Source organism: Budorcas taxicolor, chromosome 2 (genome assembly GCF_023091745.1).
Source record: "Budorcas taxicolor isolate Tak-1 chromosome 2, Takin1.1, whole genome shotgun sequence".
NCBI classification, from domain to species: Eukaryota; Metazoa; Chordata; class Mammalia; order Artiodactyla; family Bovidae; genus Budorcas; species Budorcas taxicolor.
The window spans coordinates 124,018,632-124,040,307 of record NC_068911.1 but is presented as its reverse complement, the minus strand read 5'-3'; the positions used below and the strand labels follow the sequence as shown (position 1 = coordinate 124,040,307).

Genomic DNA, 21,676 nt, shown 5'->3' with positions numbered 1-21,676 from the left:
GATATATTTCATTTTTAAAAATCAGAGTTCTGCTCTCTGTTGTTTGGCAGACTATTTTTCTCCTTCGTAATAAATTGCAGAAATGTTTCCATACGAGAATGTCCAGCTTTACTTCCTTTGGTTGCATGGCTGCATTCATTTATTAATAGCTTTTCCTCTACTGATGAGCAGCTGGGCTCGGAAGAGCTGGGCTTACCTTCAGAGTTGGCCCCAGTCATTTTTCCATGGTGCTGCTGAGCTAGGTCCACAGGTGCTGCGTCTCGGCTACCAGTGCTCCAGCACCAGACTCTGACACCCGTGAGGTCCCAGAACTCATGCTGGCAAGGGGAGCAATCTCATCCCATCACGTGCGTGACTAAAGGGAGCCAGCCAGTGAGGGGCTCTTCCCCGGGCCTCCAGCTCGTCAGAACAGAAACACGCTGGAGTCTCAGCCCAGGGCTCTGGCCCTCCGTCTTTCCACACTGCCTGGAGTGGTTAGAGAGATGACCCTCATTTTCCTGACTATGGGTCAGAGTTTTTATTTTCTCCCAACAGGTTAAGCATTAGGTACAAGTTTTGGTAAAGGGTAAAGTTTGCTATTTTTTACCTCTGTTGTTTAGTTGCTCAGTCGTGTCTGAGTCTTTGTGATCCCATGGACTGTAGCCCACTAGACTCCTCTGTCCACGCGACTTCCCAGGCAGGCATACTGGAGTAGGTTGCCATTTCCTCCCCGGGTGCTCTTCCCAACCCAGGGATCAAACCTACATCTGCATTGGCAGGCAGTTTCTTTAGTGCCGAGCCACCTGGGAAGCCCATTTTTTACCTACAGAATTAGCCCCAAATAGAAATTTTGATAAACCCCAGCATTGGGGAGGCAAAATGGGGAAGCAAGTGCCCTCACTACATTTGGTGGGAATATAAAATCCGTTGCTTGCTGTCAGAATTTAATATTACAGTTTTGTCCCAGCAATTTCATAGCTAGGAATTTATCCTACAAATACACTTAAAAAAAAAAATCCAAGTAGACATACAAAGATGTCAATTTAATTGTTTGTAATAACCAAAAACTGGATGGGGTGGCAGTTGTTGAAATGTTTATCAATATGGAATTGGCATAATAAATAAATTGTAATAGATAATTTTTTAAAGTAATTATGACTTATTTTTCTTTTCAGGCTGCTGGTGAAGTTGCAAGAGCTGAATTATAACTTGAAAGTCAAAGTCTTATTTGACAAGTAAGATATCTCTAATATTATCAAAGATACATATACTATTGAAACGTTGGTTTTGTTAACCAAACATGGACTGATGCAGCAGGGCTGTTAGTGATTCTAGCAGATTTAAATCAGTAATTCCTGGGTCTTGGGAACTTTCTCTAAGAGCTGGTAGCAGTGTGCCTTTTTAGACGACAAATGAACAAAAGTGTGAGAGCATTTTATGCGTATGTGCTTGTTCCAAGCAGCTACCACCTCAACTAGGCCAGCCCCAGAGAAGAGGCACTTGGTCAGGCTCCAGGCCACCTGATTCTTCGGCCAGTGTGGGCTTGTTTTTGGACTGAAACTGATGGCATTTTGGGGGGCATGTATGGAGCCTGCTGGCTTTACACTTGTCTCTTCTGAACAGTAGGGATCCAGGAATGGGCAGGCTCTCAAGAGGTCTAAATGGAGCAGGTCTATCCTGTTTTGTCCTTAGACCCTGAACCCAAACTAGCAGTGACCTAGGCACTTACATTAAGCAACAAGATGGCTTAGCCCCTACCATCCCCCCTTGATATATTTAATGCTTTTGTTGGTGTGTTTACTAAGTTTCAAAACCGTTTATGATACTCCAAGTCACTTCCTCTGGCTTTTGTCTCTTTCTATTCCTGTAACTATAGCCCTCTTTGTTTGTACCTTTGTTTTCCTCCCATTTTCTTTGTTTTTTCTGTGTATCAGTTAGCTTTTGCTACATAACAGATAACCTCAAAACTTAGTGGCTTAAACTCAGAAACGTATTATTTCTATTATTCTGTGAACTGTGGGTGGTCCTTCTAGTCTGAGCTGGCCTGGTTGCTGCTGGGTGGTCTAGCGTGACCTCATTATATGTCCGAGGTCTTGGCTGGGATAACTGGGCCCTTCTCCGTGGGGCTGTCAGAGTGGCCAGCATGGGCTTCCTCACATGGCAGTGGTGTTCTCAAGTGGGTCTAAGCAGCAGCATGCTGGGCCTATTAGGCTAGACTTGGAACTTGCACAGCACTGCTCCCATCCATCATGTCTGGAAAAGCAAGTCAAAGTCCCCTGATATTCAAGGGACAAGGAAATCTGTTCTGTGTCTTTAAAGGAAGAGTTGCAGAGAATTTCGTGGCTGCCACAGTTTTGCCACAGTCTGCTTAACTCAGTATCTCTTTCGGTTTGTTCTTGTCTTTTTGTCCTTTCTGTCTGTTCCAGTTCTGAGTTTTCTTCTTAGTTTTGATAGGAAAATCGGAAAATCGGTCGCTGTCATAGCTGACAGTGATTATCAGCCACAAAAGCATTGCATGTCTAGTTGGGACAGGAAAGGAAGCTAACTCATTTAACTGGGTGTGCGCTAATGGTCTCTGACCTTCGCCTGCCCCTAACATACATTATTTGTCCAGAATATGACAACATTATTGCTGAACTTATATGATTCTGGTCTCTCAAAACTTTAACCTCAGATTTAAAACTTGGCAGTTTCCCCAAATAATTGACTATTCAGATACTTTCATGAAAGCATTAAAACTAATAAAGAGCAAAAATAAAACTCGAGCTGTCTCTTTGGAGGGTCCTCTGAGTTCTGTAGCCCAGAGCAGTGCTCTCTGCTCAGTCCCCAGGGCTTAGCTCGTTGCTTCCTGCAGAGGGAGTAACTGCTCATAAGTTGGATAACTCAGGCTTACATTCCTGAGGGTGTCTGTGCTCTCCTTACCCGTTAACTGGTTTCCTCCTCCCGGTGTACTGTGTGGTCGGTGCTGCTAGCAGGATGTACAGAAGAGAAAAGGTGAGGCTCAGTTTACTTGCCCAAGGTCACCCAGCAAAACTTGGCAGTGCTGGTGTGGGTTGATTGATAGACTGAGTGAATGATAGGGAAGAAAACCCACAGGTATAGATTTATTGGTTATTGATCTTAATACTTTCATATGTTTGTGAATGCGAATTTCACACTTTAAATACACATGTATGGTTACTTTTTTTTTTGTTTATTTTCTTGCAGAGATGTGAATGAGAGAAATACAGTAAAAGGGTACGTTTTGCACTCTGTTTTGCTGTCTGCTTTGTTTATGCATTGCTTTAACAGTTCCCAGCCTTTTAAGTATCCCTTGCCTGTGTTGTCTAGGTTTAGGAAGTTCAACATTCTGGGCACTCACACGAAGGTGATGAACATGGAAGAGTCCACCAATGGGAGTCTGGCGGCAGAATTCCGACACCTGGTAGGGAGACCCATCTCCCCCTTTTCTGCTGTGTCTGGCTTATCAGGACTTATTTGCAATGGACTGGCACTCTGTGCCATATGTGATGTAGAGGGAAGTCTCCCTGGGAGGAGACTTCTAGAGTTTGTGGCTGGTGACTTCAGCAGTACTCTGGGAATCTTGGCTCCTTCTCCTTATCTCAGGGCTCTTCACTTTCTCTTTCTGCCTGTCTCTCTCTCAGACATACCTTCTTTGGGGGGAAGTGAGCTCAGTAAAATATTCCATAAACCAGTGTGCACACAAGCTCTCTGCATGTGGTCCCTCGACGACCTCAGTGATCACTCACTCTAGACTCTTGGAATCTTCCTGAAGGTCGTTATTCCCCCACATCCTGACTGGTGCTTCCCCCCCTCCAAGTGTGGCAGACCCCAGGGGTCTCTCCTGGGTCTCTTCATCACCATTTCCTTCCTGGGGTCTTGCCTGCAACCACTGTCTCAACCGCTTTGTCTCCAGAGGAGTAGGCCCGGGCACCGGGCAGTGGAAACCAGCAGAGGGGTTTATGTGGGTGGTGCCTTCTCCCCTCTCCCTGGAGATTCGGGGCTGGCAGGTATTCTGCAGATGTGTTGGTGCTGAGCCCTATGCACTTCCTGGCCTGGAACCTGCAGGGAGATTCAAGGCACCCTTTTTCTCACTGGCAGCCATCTCATGAGCCCGCAAACTCATGGTTAGGAAGCTGGACCTTAAGTGAGAGCCTCAGTCCAAACCGGGAGTCTGAGGGTGTCCAGAGCTGTTCTGGGGGCTCTGAGTTGCTTCCTTAAAACCTACATGACTGAAGACCTTTTCAAAGGATGGTCTGAGAGGCTTAAGACACTAGGCCTGTCTGGGAGATTCTGCTGAGGGAAGTAGAGGTGGGAGAAGCTGTGCCCAAAGCCTGGGGAGCATGGCACAGCTGGGGAAGGTGATGGGGATGGTTCAGGACAAGCTTGCCCAGGGGAGGGAGCAGCATTCCACTTCCCTGGCTCCTTCTGAACCCTGCGGTGTTTGCAGGGTGTCAGGACGTTGGGGAAAGGCACTCCCCCTCCACCTCATAAACCCCCACAGGGTCACTGCACCTCCTGTTCTGCATCCTCAAAATATTTTCACCTCCTTCATTCCAAGTCCCCACTTGTTTTGATTTGTAGATGGAAGTAGCAACTTTGAGGATTATTATATAGCTATTTACTAAGATTTTTTTTTTTTTTTTGTAGCAACTGAAAGAACAAAAAAATGCCGGTGCCAGAACTAATGAGGTAAGTCTTTTTCTGTCGTGACTGGTCTCTTAACTAGCAGCTCTGTCCGGTGAGCTTGGCTCCATGGCCCCGGGGGTCCCGGCTGGCCAGGGACAGCTCACAGAGGGCTGAGCAGTGGGAAGACCAGCAGGCGAGAGCGGCCCACAAGCTCTGGGGTGTGGTGCTCGTGTGGCAACAGTAGAGCCACTCTGTGCTTGTGCTTTCTGGCTGTCAAGGGATTTTGCCCGTGAATTTTCTGGACCCTCACCAGCAGCCCAGCAGAGTAGGTACAGTAGGCTCCTGTGTTACTCACATTTCACAGGTGAGGAAATTGGACCGCAGGAAGTTTGCAAGAGTTAGCTAAGCGTGCACAGAAAGTAATTGTCAAAGCTGGAATCAGAGGCCAGCTTCATGATTGCCCTGCCAAAAACTGTGTGTGCCCTGTCCAGTGCCGTTATCCTTCTGTCAGCCCCCTCGTCACAGCTTGTCCTTGAAGAGCTATGTTTGGGATGCATTCAGATATGAACCATGGGCAGAGGACAGAATGGCTGGAGTTGCTTTGGTTTGGTTGGATTTTGTTCTTTGTGCCTGCCTAGCACTCTGTCCTTCCCTACCACAACCAGCAGAGGGCGTGTGGAGCTGTGGGACAGGTGCCCGCCTGGGCCTGACCAGCCCTCATTTTTGGATCTTCACTCTTAGTAACCAACTAGGGACTTAATTTCCTCTCCCAGGAGCAGGAATGGAGTCACACCTCTCTGGTTCTAAGGTTGTTGTGAGGCTCACATTAGATAATGTGTATGAAGGCACTGGGAACACAATAAGCTTTCTACCCAAACCAACCAAGGCACTTTATAACCTGCCAGGCTTATGCAAATCTGCTCTCCTGGTAGATAATCACACTTGGAACATGTGTACACTTTCCACCCCTTGTCAGCCTGAAGTGTGCAGCCCCGGCCAGGCGGGTCCATGGTGGGCAGAGGGGACTGAGGGCCGGGAAGCCTTAGGTTGTGAATAAACTCATTAGAAGTTGCTATTTCCCTAAAGACATTTTTTCCCCTTAATCCATAACCCTTGCCAGAATATTAGAAATCTGGTCTTTGAGGGAACACTGAGATACTTGGGATAATTAAATCTAGGATAGATTATTAAAAGCTGCTGCTGCTAAGTCACTTCAGTCGTGTCCAACTCTGTGCGACCCCGTAGACGGCAGCCCACCAGGCTCCCCCGTCCCTGGGATTCTCCAGGCAAGAACACTGGAGTGGGTTGCCATTTCCTTCTCCAAAGCATGAAAGTGAAAAGTGAAAGTGAAGTCGCTCAGTTGTATCCGACCCTTAGCGACCCCATGGACTGCAGCCCACCAGGCTCCTCCGTCCATAGGATTTTCCAGGCAAGAGTACTGAAGTGGGGTGCCATTGCCTTCTCCGTATTAAAAGCTAGAATCTTCTAAATTGTGCCTGATTGGGCTCATGCTTTCTGGAGCTTGTTAAAATGCTTAGTAGTTTCTTGCTGATTGCAGGATCAATGAACGAATCACTGTATTAGTTTTTTTCCCGTTTTCTTTTTCAAGGGTCCTCTCATCGTCACCGAAGAGCTTCACTCTCTTAGTTTTGAAACCCAGTTGTGCCAGCCTGGTTTGGTCATTGACCTGGAGGTAGGACTTACATGTTCCAGGATGGGAAACTTTATTTTTACTTTAAACTGATGCATGTATTTTAATTTTAGACATACTTATCTAATTGCTAAAAAAAGACTGCTGTTTTCAGCCATTACTCTGTCAATGCTAATTTCATGGTTCAGTCTGCCAGAGAACTCAGTTAACCTTTGTCTGAAGTGAAAGTTGCTCAGTTGTGTCCGAATCTTTGCGACCCCATGGACTATACAGTCCGTGGAATTCTCCAGGCCAGGAAACTGGAGTAGATAGCCTTTCCCTTCTCCAGAGGATCTTCCCAACATAGGGATCGAACCCAGGTCTCCCACATTGCAGGTGGATTCTTTACCAGCTGAGCCACAAGGGACACTCCAATAAGCCAAATGTTCCAGTTGAGATGTCCTGTGTTAATTTTTTTATAAGAAGCTTTGACATTTCTTAATTGAAAATATATGTCAAAGATAAATTCAACTAAAAACCAAAGACTGTACCTTTACATTCTTAATTTTTAAGAATAAAATATATGTGAATGTACATAGGGTTCCTTGCTAGTCTGTGAGGCTGCATAGTGGTCTGCAGGTAGTGTTTCTGGGATTCCGAGGATTTCAAGGTCTTTGTCATCTTGTAGACGACCTCTCTACCCGTCGTGGTGATCTCCAATGTCAGCCAGCTCCCAAGTGGCTGGGCCTCTATCCTGTGGTACAACATGCTGGTGGCAGAACCCCGGGTAAGGAAAACACATCTACTTTCATACCAGGGTTTAAAGACCGCCCCTGCTCTAGTTCTGCATATTTGAAAGAGCCTGTATGGGCCAGATTTTTGGGGAAAAGTGGCACAACCCAACTCATTGCTAAGGAGCTGAGTAATTCTGGAATAGCGAAGCATTCCAGAAGCAAGTGTATGTACTAGAAATTAAAAATTATGATTTTCCTTCCATGTGAATAAGCTTGGGCAACAGATGATTTTGTGTTATGCTTTTTAAATAATATATACACTTGCTAAACAAGCAGGCTCTGTTCTTGAGAATGCGGATACTCATGGTCGATTAGTTACAATTGATTCCAGTTATTCACTGTACTTAGGTTCTTTGAAGTCACTGTGAACACTGATTTAGCGGATACTGAATCACTGTGCCTAAGGGAAGTATGGGTTCCCGTCAGCCTCTGGCAAAACCCTTGCATCTGCAGATCAATACATCACCTTGTTTTGTTCAAAGATCCCTTATCTAACATACTTGTTGATTCATTAACATCGAACTCATGGCAAGCAGCTTTATAACTCAGTCTGAACAGAACTTATATATCATGTGCGTTTGCTCCTTAAGGCATTTAGGAGCACTAGACAGCACTTCAGCTCGCCTTTGAGGGGCATATTTTAAAATGAAATCAGCAAAAAAACCTCCAGAAATGCAGAGACCACAGCATTAAACAGATCTCAAAGAAGACACTTGGGTGTAGTGTGAGAGCCGAAACAGGAAGGCAGAGCATAGCTTTGTTTGACTTCAACCGGAAACACTTGTTTGGCGACTCATAAAGTTTTCACGGCTCTGTGCCTGGGTATGTCCACAAATGAGTGCCAAAGTGCCACGAATATTGATTCGGGGGTTAAATTTTAGTGAGTAGAAAAATGCACAGATATGAGTCTGCAAATAGTGAGAACTATTTCTCTTCTGCTGTGAAAATATGTGTGTCATAGACTAGAACTAAACTTTGGCACAGATCCGTGTTTCCATGCTGAGCTTGTGACTGGTGACTCATCAGTGGCTTTTAGCTTCTTGGTGTTTTCTCCCTAGAATCTGTCCTTCTTCCTGAACCCACCTTGTGCACGATGGTCTCAGCTTTCAGAGGTGCTGAGCTGGCAGTTTTCTTCTGTCACCAAAAGAGGTCTCAATGTGGACCAGCTGAACATGCTGGGGGAGAAACTTCTTGGTATGAGCATATTCACTTTTTATGTAACCAACAATCAGAATTCATAAAAAATATCTTGACTTCTCTTTTCCCCCCTTTGCTCTTCATCTTCAAGGTAGGAGAGTGTTAGGAATCTATTGGCTTTTCCAGCTGCCATTTATTATAGCTAAGTGAGAGTGATGCCTCACTTTAGAAGGAGATGCTGACTTGATAGATTTAAATGAATCATTTTCCCATTATCTCATATTAACATTTCTGAGCAAGGCTCCTAAGGGAAAGATTTCTGAGTTATGTAAAATATATTAGTTGTGGCTAAAATAAATTCTTGGAGAAAGGTGAAGTCTGAGAAAGACGAAGTCTGATTAACCTTGGGGAGAAAAAAGTAAGCCCCCAATATTGTAAGAATCAGGCCCTGGGGCCACCTACCCCACAGCACACACCCAGGTCTCTTATGTCAGGTGGCCCAAATGGGAGGAGATACTGTCTACATCAGGGGACACCCATGATCAGCGCCGCCTGATGGGCAGGGTCCAGACCAAGATAGAGAATTCCCTTTCAGTAGCTAACGTCATGGATTTATTAGTCTTCTACGCCAAGCAAATCTAAGACCCACTAGTCTCAAGGTCAGATCTTCAATGAATGGGAGTATCTCAACTATTTATTTTTAAACCCACAGATGGCTTTTTTCCCCAGATTTGCTTTCTGTACAGCAGAGCTGCCTGTCCTGCAGGCATCAGTAGACTTTTCCAAAACTGGATAGCTCTCAGCAGTGTCCTCTCTTGGGCATGTAGCTGTCACAGTGGGGGTCTTGTGCAATTTAGTAAAAAGTAAGGAGTCACCTTCTTCCATTTCCTTGTTTGCTGAGAGTTAAGACAGATACCCTTCCTGCCTGTAATGGCTTATCTGACACGGCCCTGTGAAGAGCGGTGTCAGTCTCCCCACTTCTCATGGCTCAGCCGTTTTGGTTTGTGCAGACGATGACCCCTAGTCTTCCTTCCCCTTTCATTTCTCTCACTTGCCTTTTGATTTGCCTCCCTGAGCCTGTGTTGTATTTGGAGGAAGGCTGAGGAAATACCTAATTAATACCTAAAATAAGCTTATAAAGTTGTGTCAGTTAAATCGATCACCTGCAAGTGATTCTTGGTCTTAGTTTGCACTTGAAAAAAACTCTGCAGGGTCACTGGGAGAGGAGCCTGGTAAGGAAGGAGAGGGAGGAATGGCAAGTGACATTGCACAGGGAGGGACCACCCTAGGCTTCTCCAGAAAGCACAGGCAGTTAGTGTTAGTCATCTGAGACTACTGACTGTGTACATACACCCTGCCTTGGTTGAGTGTTGGCTCTTTGAGAGCAAATACGAGAGCCATCAGCCCAGCCAGAGCTTCAGAATTGATTCCCAGTTCCTGAAAAACCTTGTTTTTATTTGTTTAGGCCCCAACGCCGGCCCCGATGGTCTGATTCCATGGACAAGGTTCTGTAAGGTGGGTGCTGTCTTGGATTTACACTCTGAGTACTTTCTGCTCTCTGTAGGGTTCTTGGATTTCTCAACACGGTGCTGGCTGTGCCATGCTTGCTTTGGCAGGTTCCTCTAGCCCACGGAACCCCTAGGACAAGTTGTTTACTTTCCTTCAGCGTGAAGGTTAGGCTCCAAGTGTGAGTCTGACAGGAAGCACCTGTCTGTATGATAACATTCTCTCACATCCGAAATGAGTCCTCTGTTTGCTCACACTGGGCCCTGGCTTGGCAGCATGTTAGCCCCGTCCGTGAGTAACGTGTGCTCTGTGCCGGCGTGGACAGCCTGTGGGCCAGATGACCGTCCCCGAGCCTACTCAAGCAGGGGCCCAGTTCAGGGGGGTGATAATCAGACCCTACAAGGGTCACCAGACAGTGCTGACAAGCTCGAGCTACTGGCGTTCAGCAGTGGGAAGCCACCGTGATCACCCAAGAGGTCATGCCCTGGCTGGGTCACTAATGTTTGGAGAGGGAAGCAGAGTCTGGCTCAGGAAGTGGAGAACTGGGTGTCTGAAAGCCGATAAGAAGGGGAGGGACAGCTCTGTAGGAGACAATGCTAACTTTGGCAGCTGGGCAGTCTTTGCAAACTAAAACCCGAGGGTAGGAGGAGACAAGGAAAAGTCAGAGTTTGGGATTTCTTGTTTTCTAATGTGTGCATCTATTTACTTGGCAGGAAAACATAAATGATAAAAATTTTCCATTCTGGCTTTGGATCGAAAGCATCCTTGAACTCATTAAAAAACACCTGCTTGCTCTCTGGAATGACGGGTAAGGGCCACAGAGAGATGTATTTTTGAAGCATATGTTGAGCACAGCCTCCGTTACTGCAAGGCTGAGATAGTCCTGACCAAGACAGACTTCATTATTTGGCGAGACTTGTGAGCATCCCACTGAAACAGATGCTTACAGGCCGTCCCTTCAGGGATTCATTAGTAGGCCCTCATAAGATTGAACTTATACTTCCATAATAAATGTATATGCATTGTTAAATTAATTAATTTTTTATTGAAGGATAATTGCTTTACAGAATTCTGTTTTCTGTCAAACCTCAACATGAATCAGCCATGGGTACACACATATCCCCATTTTCAAAGCTGAGTTTAAAAACCCTGAGTGCCATGCATGCATTCATTGTACAAAAGTTTCTTGAGCATCTTCTTTGTTGCCTCCCAGTAAGGAAGAAAAAGCTGTTTTTAACACAATAAGTTTAAAATGTTAGTCGCTCAGTTGTGTCCCACTCTTTATGACCCCATTGACTGTAGCCCACCAGACTCCTCTGTCCTTGGTGTTTCCCAGGAAAGAATACTGGAGTGGGTTGTTATTGCCTCCTCCAGGGGGTCTTTTTGACCCAGGGATCGAACGTGCATCTTCTCCATTGCAGGCAGTTCTTTACCAACTGAGCCACCAGGGAAGCCCAACTCAGTAAATTGTTTCTAATTTATTCCCAGGGTCAGTTGAGATTTCAGCAAAGACTTTAACTTGGTCAGAAGTTAAGAATATGAAAATGGATTGTCTGAGCTTTGCTTTTCACTGTAAAAGATAAATAAATTCAGACATTTTCAATCACCAAGTGAAAAGGAAAGGTTCATTACTCCAGAAAGTATTTATTGATCATCTATTGGCACCAGGTTAATGAGCTTTTGGGGGAGTTAAGCATATATACGTATGATTGAAATGATTCCTGAAGTGTCAGTGAAATAGATTTTAAAGCATCTAAAATAGTCAATACATTTTTATCCTGTGTTCTCTTGTCACGTTGTAGCCATCTTAGTTGGTAAGTGAGCGGGAAAATTATAGAGTCATGACCGAACCTCAGAGTGCCTCCGTTGATCCCTTTCCACATCCAGGTGTATCGTGGGCTTTATTAGCAAGGAGCGAGAGCGAGCCCTGCTGAAGGACCAACAGCCCGGGACGTTCCTGCTGCGCTTCAGCGAGAGCTGCCGGGAAGGGGCGATCACGTTCACGTGGGTGGAACGGTCCCAGAATGGAGGCGGTAAGCCAGGGTTCCTGCACACACCCCCATTCGACCCACAGGTGCAAGCCCTTCCTCTGCTGCAGATCAGCTCGTACAAATAATGAGCCTGTGACATAAAATTGCAGCTCCTGTACCCTACCCCAGCTGAGCTTCCCTAATAGGATTTATTGCATACCCAAGAGTTTGTGGGACTCTTTGCCTGGAACCTGTTGTGCACATAATGGTTGTTTAAAACACAAGGTCACATTCTTTCCTCTTGTTCAGGTTTGATACCTGTAGGTGAAGAATGTGAGTCACTATGACTGGTACCTGGTTGTTGGGAGGAAACCCATCGTGTGCAGGCATAAGCTTCCAGACCCACTGAGGGGAATCACATGTGGATGTGCTAGGATGAGGGCTGGTTGTTTGAGGGGGTCCCAGGACTGGTTCTCCACCCTGCCTTCAGACAGAGCAGGTGCACGTTTATCTGGGCCCTATCTTGGGTTTCTATCTGATGCAGTACATCCATGGCAAAACAGTTTCAAAAACCGAAGTATACAAAACAGGTTTCTGGGGAATAAGAAACACGTTTCGGTGGAGATGAAAAAAGGTTAAAGACAAACTGGTGACTTTTCCCCGTTACTTCTAGTTTGCTCTGTTTGAAGGATTGGAGGGAAGACTGAACTATTCCAGTAACTTCTGCTTTCAGTTAGAAGATGCGATAAGATGGGATGCTTTTTTAGTTGTATTTATTTTTTCTTCTGGTGAAAAACAAGAGAGCCGGGGTTAGAGCCCAGGGAGGGAGGACAGTAATGGCAGAGCCTGCCTTTTCTGCTTCTCCCCTGGTTGTTCTTTCTGGAACTTGCAGAGAGATGGAGCTAGCAAAGCAGGCAGAGATGCACACCACTGACAACTGGGCAGTCTTAGCAGGGCAGCACCAGCTTTGGTCTAAAGTTCAGGAGCAGAGTCCCTAAAGCACCTGACCTCTGGAATATGAGCCCCAAAGTGAGATCCTGAATCAGTTAGGAAGCAGGAATTCAGTGAAGCCTGGAACTAAGACCAGGAGCAAATTAAAGTTTGGGTGGTTTTGCATTCAGAATTATAGAAAAAGATAGCATAGGGTCCATTTTTGATTTGTTTAAAAAGTTTTTCTTGTATTGTCATCGTTTATTTTCATTCTTCAATATGAAAAGAAGTGAGCTTTTCTGTTAACCTAATCTGTGGCTTGAGCCAAGAAGACCCAAGTGGTAATTAGTTATTTTATAGGTGTCTAATAAAATTTTTTTGACTAGACTTACAAGTCTAAGTAAATAATGACAAATGCAATGTTATTGAGAGTGATGATGGCCTTTGTTTTTCCTGCCTTAATGAAAGGATAATAATTTATTTAGAAATGAATCAGTTACACACACTGTGATGAAACTCCTAGATTATGTTTAGTTCTTACCAGGTTCTGTTAAATCCATAAACTCTGCAGTGTTTTGTCTCTTTCCTCTGTTGTTCTGGGCTATTCCATGGGACTCACTTTGCTTTTCTTCCTTTTAGAACCTTACTTCCATGCGGTTGAACCCTACACAAAGAAAGAACTTTCTGCGGTTACTTTTCCTGACATTATTCGCAATTATAAAGTCATGGCTGCTGAAAATATTCCAGAGAATCCCCTGAAATTTCTGTATCCAAATATTGATAAAGACCATGCCTTTGGAAAATACTACTCCAGGCCAAAGGAAGGTAAGTGGGGAGAGTGCACAGGAGTTGCCTGCTGAGTCATAGCACAGCCTACTTTTTGCCATGGTTATGTTCTCCCTTCATCTTGTCCAGAGGTTTTCAGACAGGCTTTAATCCCACTCCTCCACACTGCCCTTGCCTTCTTGTAAGTATAGGGCACTGGCATAAACTCTGCCAGCCCATCCCTTCCTTTTGAATTGGTAAAAGCAGCTCTTCAAAACATAGTACAGTTGACACATGATACATTGTTTGGCCTGATACAGAGAGTTAGAAAGGAGCAAATGATTTTTGACTTTAGGGGTGCTGGAAAAGTCCACTTCTGGTCTTCTGTGTTTGTTACATTTTTTACTTTCTCTGAGTGGAAGGGATAAAAGGACCTTTGACGGTCACCTGATTTATGTCGTCCCATGCCTGAAATTGAGGAGGCGGAGGCCTAGGTGAAGAGCAGTGGTCCCTGCACGGTGACCCAGTAAGTTACGAGGTCTCCTCCTCACTAAGAGCAGGTCTGGACTCGGCACACAGGTCTTCCACTGCTCAGTCTTCCCTCAGCCATACTCGAGGAAGGGGACGTTAGACTCACCTGCTTTAGAACATGCCAACAAAGTTAATGGTTTTTCAGGCTCAGTTATTTCAGTATTAACACAATTACTTGGGGAGCAGATGCCCCCAGCTCACCTTGACTGATGTGTCTATGACACCAGCCAGGCCAGGACCATAAACCAGATACAACTTCTGTAGGACTTCGGGCCTTGGAAAGAAAAGCCTCCCCCATCTTGTCTGTGTTCAGCACAGAAGAACGTACCTCCCCTTTTCTTCTCGTTGTTTCTGCATCCATACCACAATTTCAGGTGACCCAGGCAGGGAATCTTACCTCACTGCCAAGGAAAACAAATCCAGTCTTGATCAAAGAAAAAGTTGATTGTTCTTTTTCTTGGATTTATTTTTGGCTGTGCTGGGTCTTTGCTGCTGCTCAGGCTTTTCTCCAGTTGCAGTGCATGGTCTTCTCATTGTGGTGGCTTCCCTTTTTGCATAGCATGGGCTCTCGGGTGCATGGGCTCAGTAGTTGCGGCTCCCAGGCTCTAGAGCACAGGCTTATTAGTTGTGGCGCGTGGGCTTAGTTGCTCCTCACCATGTGGGATCCTCCCGGTTCAGGAGTCTTTACCACTGAGCCAGCAGGGATGTCCCCATTGATTGTTCTTGTGTGATATCTGCTAATGGGAAGTGTCCACGATGTGTTTGCTTCTAGCTCCAGAGCCTATGGAACTTGATGGCCCTAAAGGAACAGGATACATCAAGACTGAATTGATTTCTGTGTCTGAAGTGTAAGTGAACACAGAAGAGTGACATGCTTAAAACCCTCAAACAAGCCCCCTGTCCTGGCTGGGTCCTGTTGAAGATGCTTGTTCTTTGCTTTTCCATTGTCATTGCTGCTGTCATCATCACAGTTGGACTTGTTGGAGAGATCCTAACTAGAGATCCTTGTGTCACTCCCTGTCAGCGTTTCACTGCCTTTATTAAAAAAAAAACCCCAAACAAGGTTGTATTTAAGGTATATAAGTTCTCCCCAAACTGATATTTTGAAAGAGTGTAAATAAAATGAACAAAAATTGATGAGAGTGGGAAAGCAGTTTTTTTTAATGTAGAAAAGGCCAAAGTAATGAGATACCTTTTTTTTTGTCCGCTTGCTTTTATTTTGTTGTTTCATTTTGTAAAAGGTAGAAAAAATTTTGGAAAAGTCATTGTCAGTTATTTGGCCTGCAGCACTGTCTTGGGGTGAATGGATGTAGCCTTCATGTAAAAACCCTCTGGAGCAGCTTTATCTGCATACAAACCTCAAGGTAGGGATGAGGGACTCCCCAGACGTTTCCTCTGGCGCTTCTTGGGCCAGGGTAGACGACACGCTGCGCACGCTCGCACCCAGGTTTACCCAGGCAGAAGCGGTGCAGGACCCAGACTGGCTATTTCTCGCTCACATATCCAGAGTCCAAAGTGCTTCATGAGGGGCCGGGCTGGGGACATGAACCTCTTGAGATCCTTGCTTTTTCAAATGTATCTTACAAGTGCACACATTTCTCTTGAAATAAAAAACTGAAGCGCTGTTTCAGTCACAGGCCAGAGATGAAAATGGCCAAGCTGGTGGTACTGCTTTCACAATTTCGATGTCAACATTTCCTGTTTCTTTCTCCCCCATTTTAGTCACCCTTCTCGACTTCAGACCACAGACAACCTTCTTCCCATGTCTCCTGAGGAGTTTGACGAGGTGTCTCGGATGGTGGGCTCTGTAGAATTCGATATGGTGAGTACCATCACGCAGGGACGTTCTCAGTGTTAGCTCTCCGAGGCTAGGAAGGCACTTGGCTAACCCTGGGCCTCTCTGTGAGCTCTCGGAAGAGGCCCAGAAGGATGTTTTCTAGATAAGCTGTGACAACTTGGAGCCTGCTGTGTTTAAACAAGCTGCATTGTCACCAAGATCTTTATTTCTGGAATTCCGCACCTTCCCCAAAATAATATTTCAAACATTTAAAAATTCACCCTCTGCCTTTTAAAGTTATCCACGTAGAAATCTCATATATAAAGGAACTAAGATTTTCCTGATAAGAAAATGTTTTCCTTTGGCCTGTTGTTTCAGCCCTGTGTCTGAGTGAAGAGGTGTTATTTTTAGGAAGGGAGGAGACTAACGCTTGGTAGTCGCAATCTTTGTAGAGACTTGGTGAGCCACAACGAAACACTTTCACCTGCTTTATGTTTGAGAGCTAACTTGTGCCGCTCACACCTGGAGCTGTGAAGGGCTTGTCAAGAGTAAAAAGTTCAAGGAATGAAATACAGTCATGAATACTGTGAGTGAAATCCTGTCATGAGGGTCAGTATAAGAATAAGGACCGGGCTGGCCACCAAAAGAGTGATTCTTTTTATGGGAGAATGTTTTTCAGAGTGTCAAAGAGTATTGTCTGCCTGAAATCTGAAATCTTTCCTCTTAAAAATTTTATTTTTTTATTGGCTGGATGTTTTCTGATGCTGTTTAATTTTAAGCTCTTTTCCACGTGAAGCTATTCCAGTTCATTTTTAAAAATTTTCTTAATTGAAAAAAAAATCTCTCTGAGTCATCCCCAGTCTGTCTTTATCGCTGTGTGCCCGGGCCAGGGGTGGGGGCTTCGGGGGGTGGTGAGGGGGAGGGTGGTCCTGGCACAGACTGCATTAAGCGGAGGAGGGAGCAGATGCTGGTTGAGAGGGCGCTTTCGACGTTCAGGGTCACACATCCTTGAGTTCAGGGAATGCATTTGTGTGTCACCAGTAGTATCTGTTTAGACTCAAGTTTCTGGCATGTAACCTTATCCTTTTCCCTCACCTGCAGAAGTACGGGCTAAAATCTTTAGAGGCTGTGCTTTCTTACACCCTCCTGATTGTTGAGGCTGAAAAAAAATTACTTGGAAAAATGCTTAGGTAGTGTAATAGCAAAATAGTTCTATTGGCAAGTGAAAATCGAAACTTACAAGCATAACGTTGCATTCTCTGTTGGAATGTAGCTCTCCACTCTGCTCTGAAGTGCTCTGTGAGCCCAGCAGAAAAACTGGAATAACTGTAAAGCCTTGTTCAGAAATTGTAAGACCAGTGGACAGAACCTAACAACCGTGTGTTTGTTTGTTGTTCCCGAGCAGGTTGCATCATCATCACTATTAAGAGGTGACACTTGTTAAACTCTTACTGTGTACCGGGCATGCTGCTGGTAGTAACTTAGTCCTCATACCGATATTCTGACTTAGATATTATTATTTTTCCCATTTTATAGATGTAGACAAAAAATTTTTCCAAAATTAACAAATTTGCCTAAGATCAGGTAGTCAGTAAATGAGGGAATGAATATTTGAATCCCCCTGGGCTGCCTCTGGACTGCATGTTCTTGTCTACTCTCCTGAGACCCCCGTCACCTAGAAAGCTCATCTCTGATTCATTTAAAACCTTCACCCCAGGGAAGCTGTTGGCACTTGACACTGAGTGTGTGCTACTCTGGTTTATTAAGATGAAGGCAGCATAACCTTTGGGGGAGAGGCTTGTGTTTGTTATTTGGAAATCTGAACTCCACCTCTGTCACACCGTTATCCCCTGTGACCTTGAGAAAATAAGATGGATTAGTCCCCTCCATCTGTGCATGCGGCATGACTGCTTTCTCTGTGCTTCTCTGTGCCCTGGGAATAACAACAGTGGGAGCTATTTACTTTAAATAAATACTAGGAAATGGCTTTATGGCTCTGGATCCCCACTTCCCCTGCCCAGGAGCCATCCATTCTATTCCAGGTGATTTTATTCATTTCATTTGTAGAATAAAATCTATTTTTGCACATACGCACACATATAAATCTCCGGATTAAACCCATGGAAGATTTAAGAGCTAAAACAGGCTCTAATATGGGCACAGCACTGGTGAGACAAAATAACAGTTGGATTCTGTCTCCGAATTGGCTGGACTCCACCTTGTCTGTCCCAAATTGTCCTCCACCATGGCCCGATTTCCTTCTAGCGTCCAGTCTTGGAGTTAGGGCGTATGCTCTGAAATAGACCTTTCATGGAGCTGGCTGGTATTTGGGTGTGTCTGGGGGTTGTCTCTCTGGAGCAGCAGGCACTGGAGCTGACGCCTGGTGCCGCTCCGGAGCCGGAGGACTACAGCCTCCTGAGACAGAGCACCAGTGTTCTCTGTAGCCTGACTGCAGTATTTGTTTAGTCTGGCTTTCCTGTACAGTAAACTTTTTCCGTGAGGACTACATGAGAACCAGGCTCCTCTCCTGGAGGCCTTTGGGCAGTGCTGATATTGGTAGGAACATTTATTAATTGTCTGCTATTTTCCATCGACTATACTAAGCATTCTTCTGGGCTTCCCTGGTGGCTCAGATGGTAAAGAATCCACCTGCAATGCAACAGATGCTGGTTTGATACCTGGGTTGGGAAGATTCCCTGGAGAAGGGATAGGACTACCCATTCCAGTATTCTTGGGCTTTCCTGGTGGCTCAGCTGGTAAAGAATCGGCCTACAAAGCGGGAGACCTGGGTTCGATCCCTGGGTTGGGAAGATCCCCTGGAGGAGGACATGGCAACCCACTCCAGTATTCTTGCCTGGAGGATCCCCATGGACAGAGGAGCCTGGTGGGCTACAGCTCATGGGATTACAAAGAGTCAGACATGACTAAGCACATAGCACATACTAAGTATTCTACATATGCTGTATAATTTAACCCTTTCAACAACAAGTCTGTTAGGGACTGTTTGTCTCCTTCAAATAGATGAGGAGCTTGGGATTTAGAGGTTAAGGAACATGGCTTGATCACACAGCTAGTAAGACACAGTAACAGGATTTGAATCCTTGCTCACTTGCTTTCTCTCTCTCTGTCTCTCCAAAGACCACCATCTACATATTTTCACTCTCAGCCAGACTGAAATATAGGGGCAAAACCTTCATTGTGCTTTTCAATCCAAAATATTTTCCTAGGAACCCACTATGTACCACCCACTATTGATTGCTTGGGATTAAAAAAGGACTCAGTTTTCAAGAGGCATGTAGTCTAGAGCTGTGTTGCTGTTGGTGTTTTGCGGGGGGGTGAATGATTCCCTGGGTGGGGCTGTCCTGTGCATTGCAGAATGGATAGCAGCATCCGTAGCCTTTCCTCACTAGATGCCGGTAGCCCACCCCCACACCCAGTCATGCCAATGCAGAATGTCTCCAGGTGTTGCCGGAGGACAGAATCACCCCTGGTTGAGAGCACCTGGAATAAGGGGAGGGCCCAGCTTAGACGTGAGGGGGGATGTTTGTTTCAGGCTGTATACTGTGGATGAGCAGTTCTGGGTCTATGAACGGCCCTATTGGAGGCAGCTGGGCCAGAGGCATGGCTGGGGGAGTTCCTAAGCCTTCTGCTTGTCTAGCCAGTACCTGAAACTCCTTCATCTGTTATTCCTACTGAGTGGCCTTTAAGGAAAATTCGTCATTTTCCCCAGGTCCGTCTCTCCCTCTGGCGTGCAGCTCAGCACTGCCTCACCCTTGTTTTGCATGAGCAGATTTGCCACATTGCTCAGTCCCCAGACTTGCCCAACAGCAGAAAGCTTTATACAGCCTGGATGAATTGACAGAATTAAGCCGGTAGGCTGCAGAGTAATAATCCATCAGCTTAGGTGGTATAAAAGGTCTCGATTAGGCTAGGAAAACGGATAGCACATGCTGCAGGCCCTCTAATCCCATGGTGGCTTTTTGCTGGGGGATGTCTTTCTACTGTAGGACACATAAGGAATGTTAGCTCTGAGTCTGCGTTTTACAGGACCAGTGTAGTAATATCACTACATTTTCTCTCTTACAGATGAATGCGGTCTAGAGCATGAATTTTCTCTTCTCTGGAGACATTTTTCCTTCCCACCTGTGATTCCCTTCTGCTACTGTGTTCCTTCACATCCTGTGTTTCTAGGGAAACTAAAGAAAGGCCAACAGATTTGCTGCAACCTGTTGATAGCAAGTGGATTTTTCCCTAATTCAGAAACATCTGTTACTCTGAAGGGCTTCATGCATCTTATTGAAGGTAAAATTGAAAGGCCTTCTCCACATAGAGGGTTTTACAGATGAAAAACATCCTGGTACACCAAAATCATCAGGACTAGAATGAGAGTACTTTAGGAAAGGTGAGACATTTAGCAGCATGTAGCAGAAGCTATGCAGTCAGGGCCCGACTATTACAGGTGGTTGGATGGATCATATGGTTATTCTTATTTGTTCTGCTTTACATATAGCCTCAAGTTTGCCAGTGGCTTGCCTGTGAAATAGTGCAAAGCTGTACTGTATCTGGGCAGAGGATAAAAGTTATGTGTGTTATTATATTTTCCACACTGGCCATTGAAAACTAGAGAGAGATTCTCTCTCGGAAGAATTAGCTTTTGTTACGGCTTTATGACGCTGGCTAATATCAACAGAAGGAAGTAAACTTTCCAAATTCATGAGTAGTATCTTCCATTTCAGCTTTAATACCAAAGTTGAATATATTCTGCCTTCATCATGAAATTGAAGTTAGTAAATCAAACTGTTTTCACAGTTCTATCAAGGTAGCCAAACTGTTAACAGCTCTCTTAAGGCAAATCCTATTATTTTTTCAAAAAGTTGAAATTAATTGTAGATGTCAACAAACTCAGAAATTTAATGCATGTTTCATAAGTGAGTTCACTTGTCTTTATTGTTTAGTCAAAATTTTCAAATCGAGAAGAAAAAATAGTAACTGACAAATCATTAAGAAGTGGAGATTATGAGAATCCAATAATTTGAAAACTCATCCTGTGTAACTGCATTGAGAATTGCGTAATTTTCACTGGCAAATGTGTTTCTCTCACAAATACATTACAGATGGTTCCACTCTCTCTCTTGTGCTTTTTCTAGACCTGTTGTGGACTGCATGACGTTTTGTGAAGTGTTGTGTTACTTACCTTGCCCCTTCCCTAGCACTGACATACACAGAAGTGGTTTAGGGAGTGGGTTTGATAGAGGTCTTCTAGATAACTTTCACAAACAGCTGTCTGCAGCTGAATCATATTTTTCTGCTATCGCCACCACAATCATATTTTTATGTAAATACTGTATTTTTCTGGTAGGGATAAAGTTTTCTTGAGGTCTATTTTAAAGTTAAAGCTAAAGTATGTGTATTACATTAAATATAATATGCACATGGTACTTTCTTTTATTAAACACAAATTAAAACCTCCTCTCAGTTTTTACATAAGATGATTGACATGAACCTGATTGAGTTTGCATTGACTTTTTTTTTTTTTGCATTGACTTTTTAAATTAAAATGATAAAGGAACAAAGACAGCAGTTTAAAAAGGTGTTTCTAATTCATGCTATTTAGCTATCTGGTATATTTTTGCCCTCTAAAAATGCTTTGGCATAGTTTCATTTTCCTGCACGTCCAGAGATTTTGTTTACTTTTTAAAAGTATTAAACTTATAGTCTGTTATAAATAATATTTGGTGTAAAGATTTTAAACATTCCTGGCATTGTGTGTAGGTTTGATGTTTTTCTCATATGTTTAAACATAAAAATGTCACTCCTTATTTTTAAAAAAGATCAATATCGTTTTCCTAAGTGTTGCCTTCTCTTACCCTGATTAAGGTAGGTGAGTGGAGGAGATGAGAGAAGAAACATTACTGAGAGAAGTCATAAAGAGTACCATAAATAAACAAATGAAAATCCTTTGGTCTTGGTGACCACCAGAGCTGCCTCCAAGTGCAGAAATAATTTGGTATTTTAAAATGAATTTCAA

The 21,676-nt window shown here is 44.5% G+C and overlaps 1 protein-coding gene across 1 annotated transcript in view; it reads left to right on the top strand.

The window, feature by feature from the left end:
• Positions 1-21,118, top strand: part of STAT1 (signal transducer and activator of transcription 1) — a 39,698-nt gene extending 18,580 nt beyond the window's left edge. Inside the window, exons 12-25 of the mRNA XM_052664150.1 lie at positions 1,155-1,214; positions 3,187-3,216; positions 3,310-3,403; positions 4,630-4,671; positions 6,218-6,301; positions 6,927-7,025; positions 8,091-8,226; positions 9,635-9,684; positions 10,389-10,483; positions 11,563-11,708; positions 13,215-13,400; positions 14,644-14,719; positions 15,594-15,693; positions 19,735-21,118. Of these exons, the coding sequence (XP_052520110.1) occupies positions 1,155-1,214; positions 3,187-3,216; positions 3,310-3,403; positions 4,630-4,671; positions 6,218-6,301; positions 6,927-7,025; positions 8,091-8,226; positions 9,635-9,684; positions 10,389-10,483; positions 11,563-11,708; positions 13,215-13,400; positions 14,644-14,719; positions 15,594-15,693; positions 19,735-19,749 (1,213 nt within the window). The 3' untranslated portion in view covers positions 19,750-21,118. The remainder of the gene's footprint in view (positions 1-1,154; positions 1,215-3,186; positions 3,217-3,309; positions 3,404-4,629; positions 4,672-6,217; positions 6,302-6,926; positions 7,026-8,090; positions 8,227-9,634; positions 9,685-10,388; positions 10,484-11,562; positions 11,709-13,214; positions 13,401-14,643; positions 14,720-15,593; positions 15,694-19,734) is intronic.
• Positions 21,119-21,676: the final 558 nt, after the last annotated feature.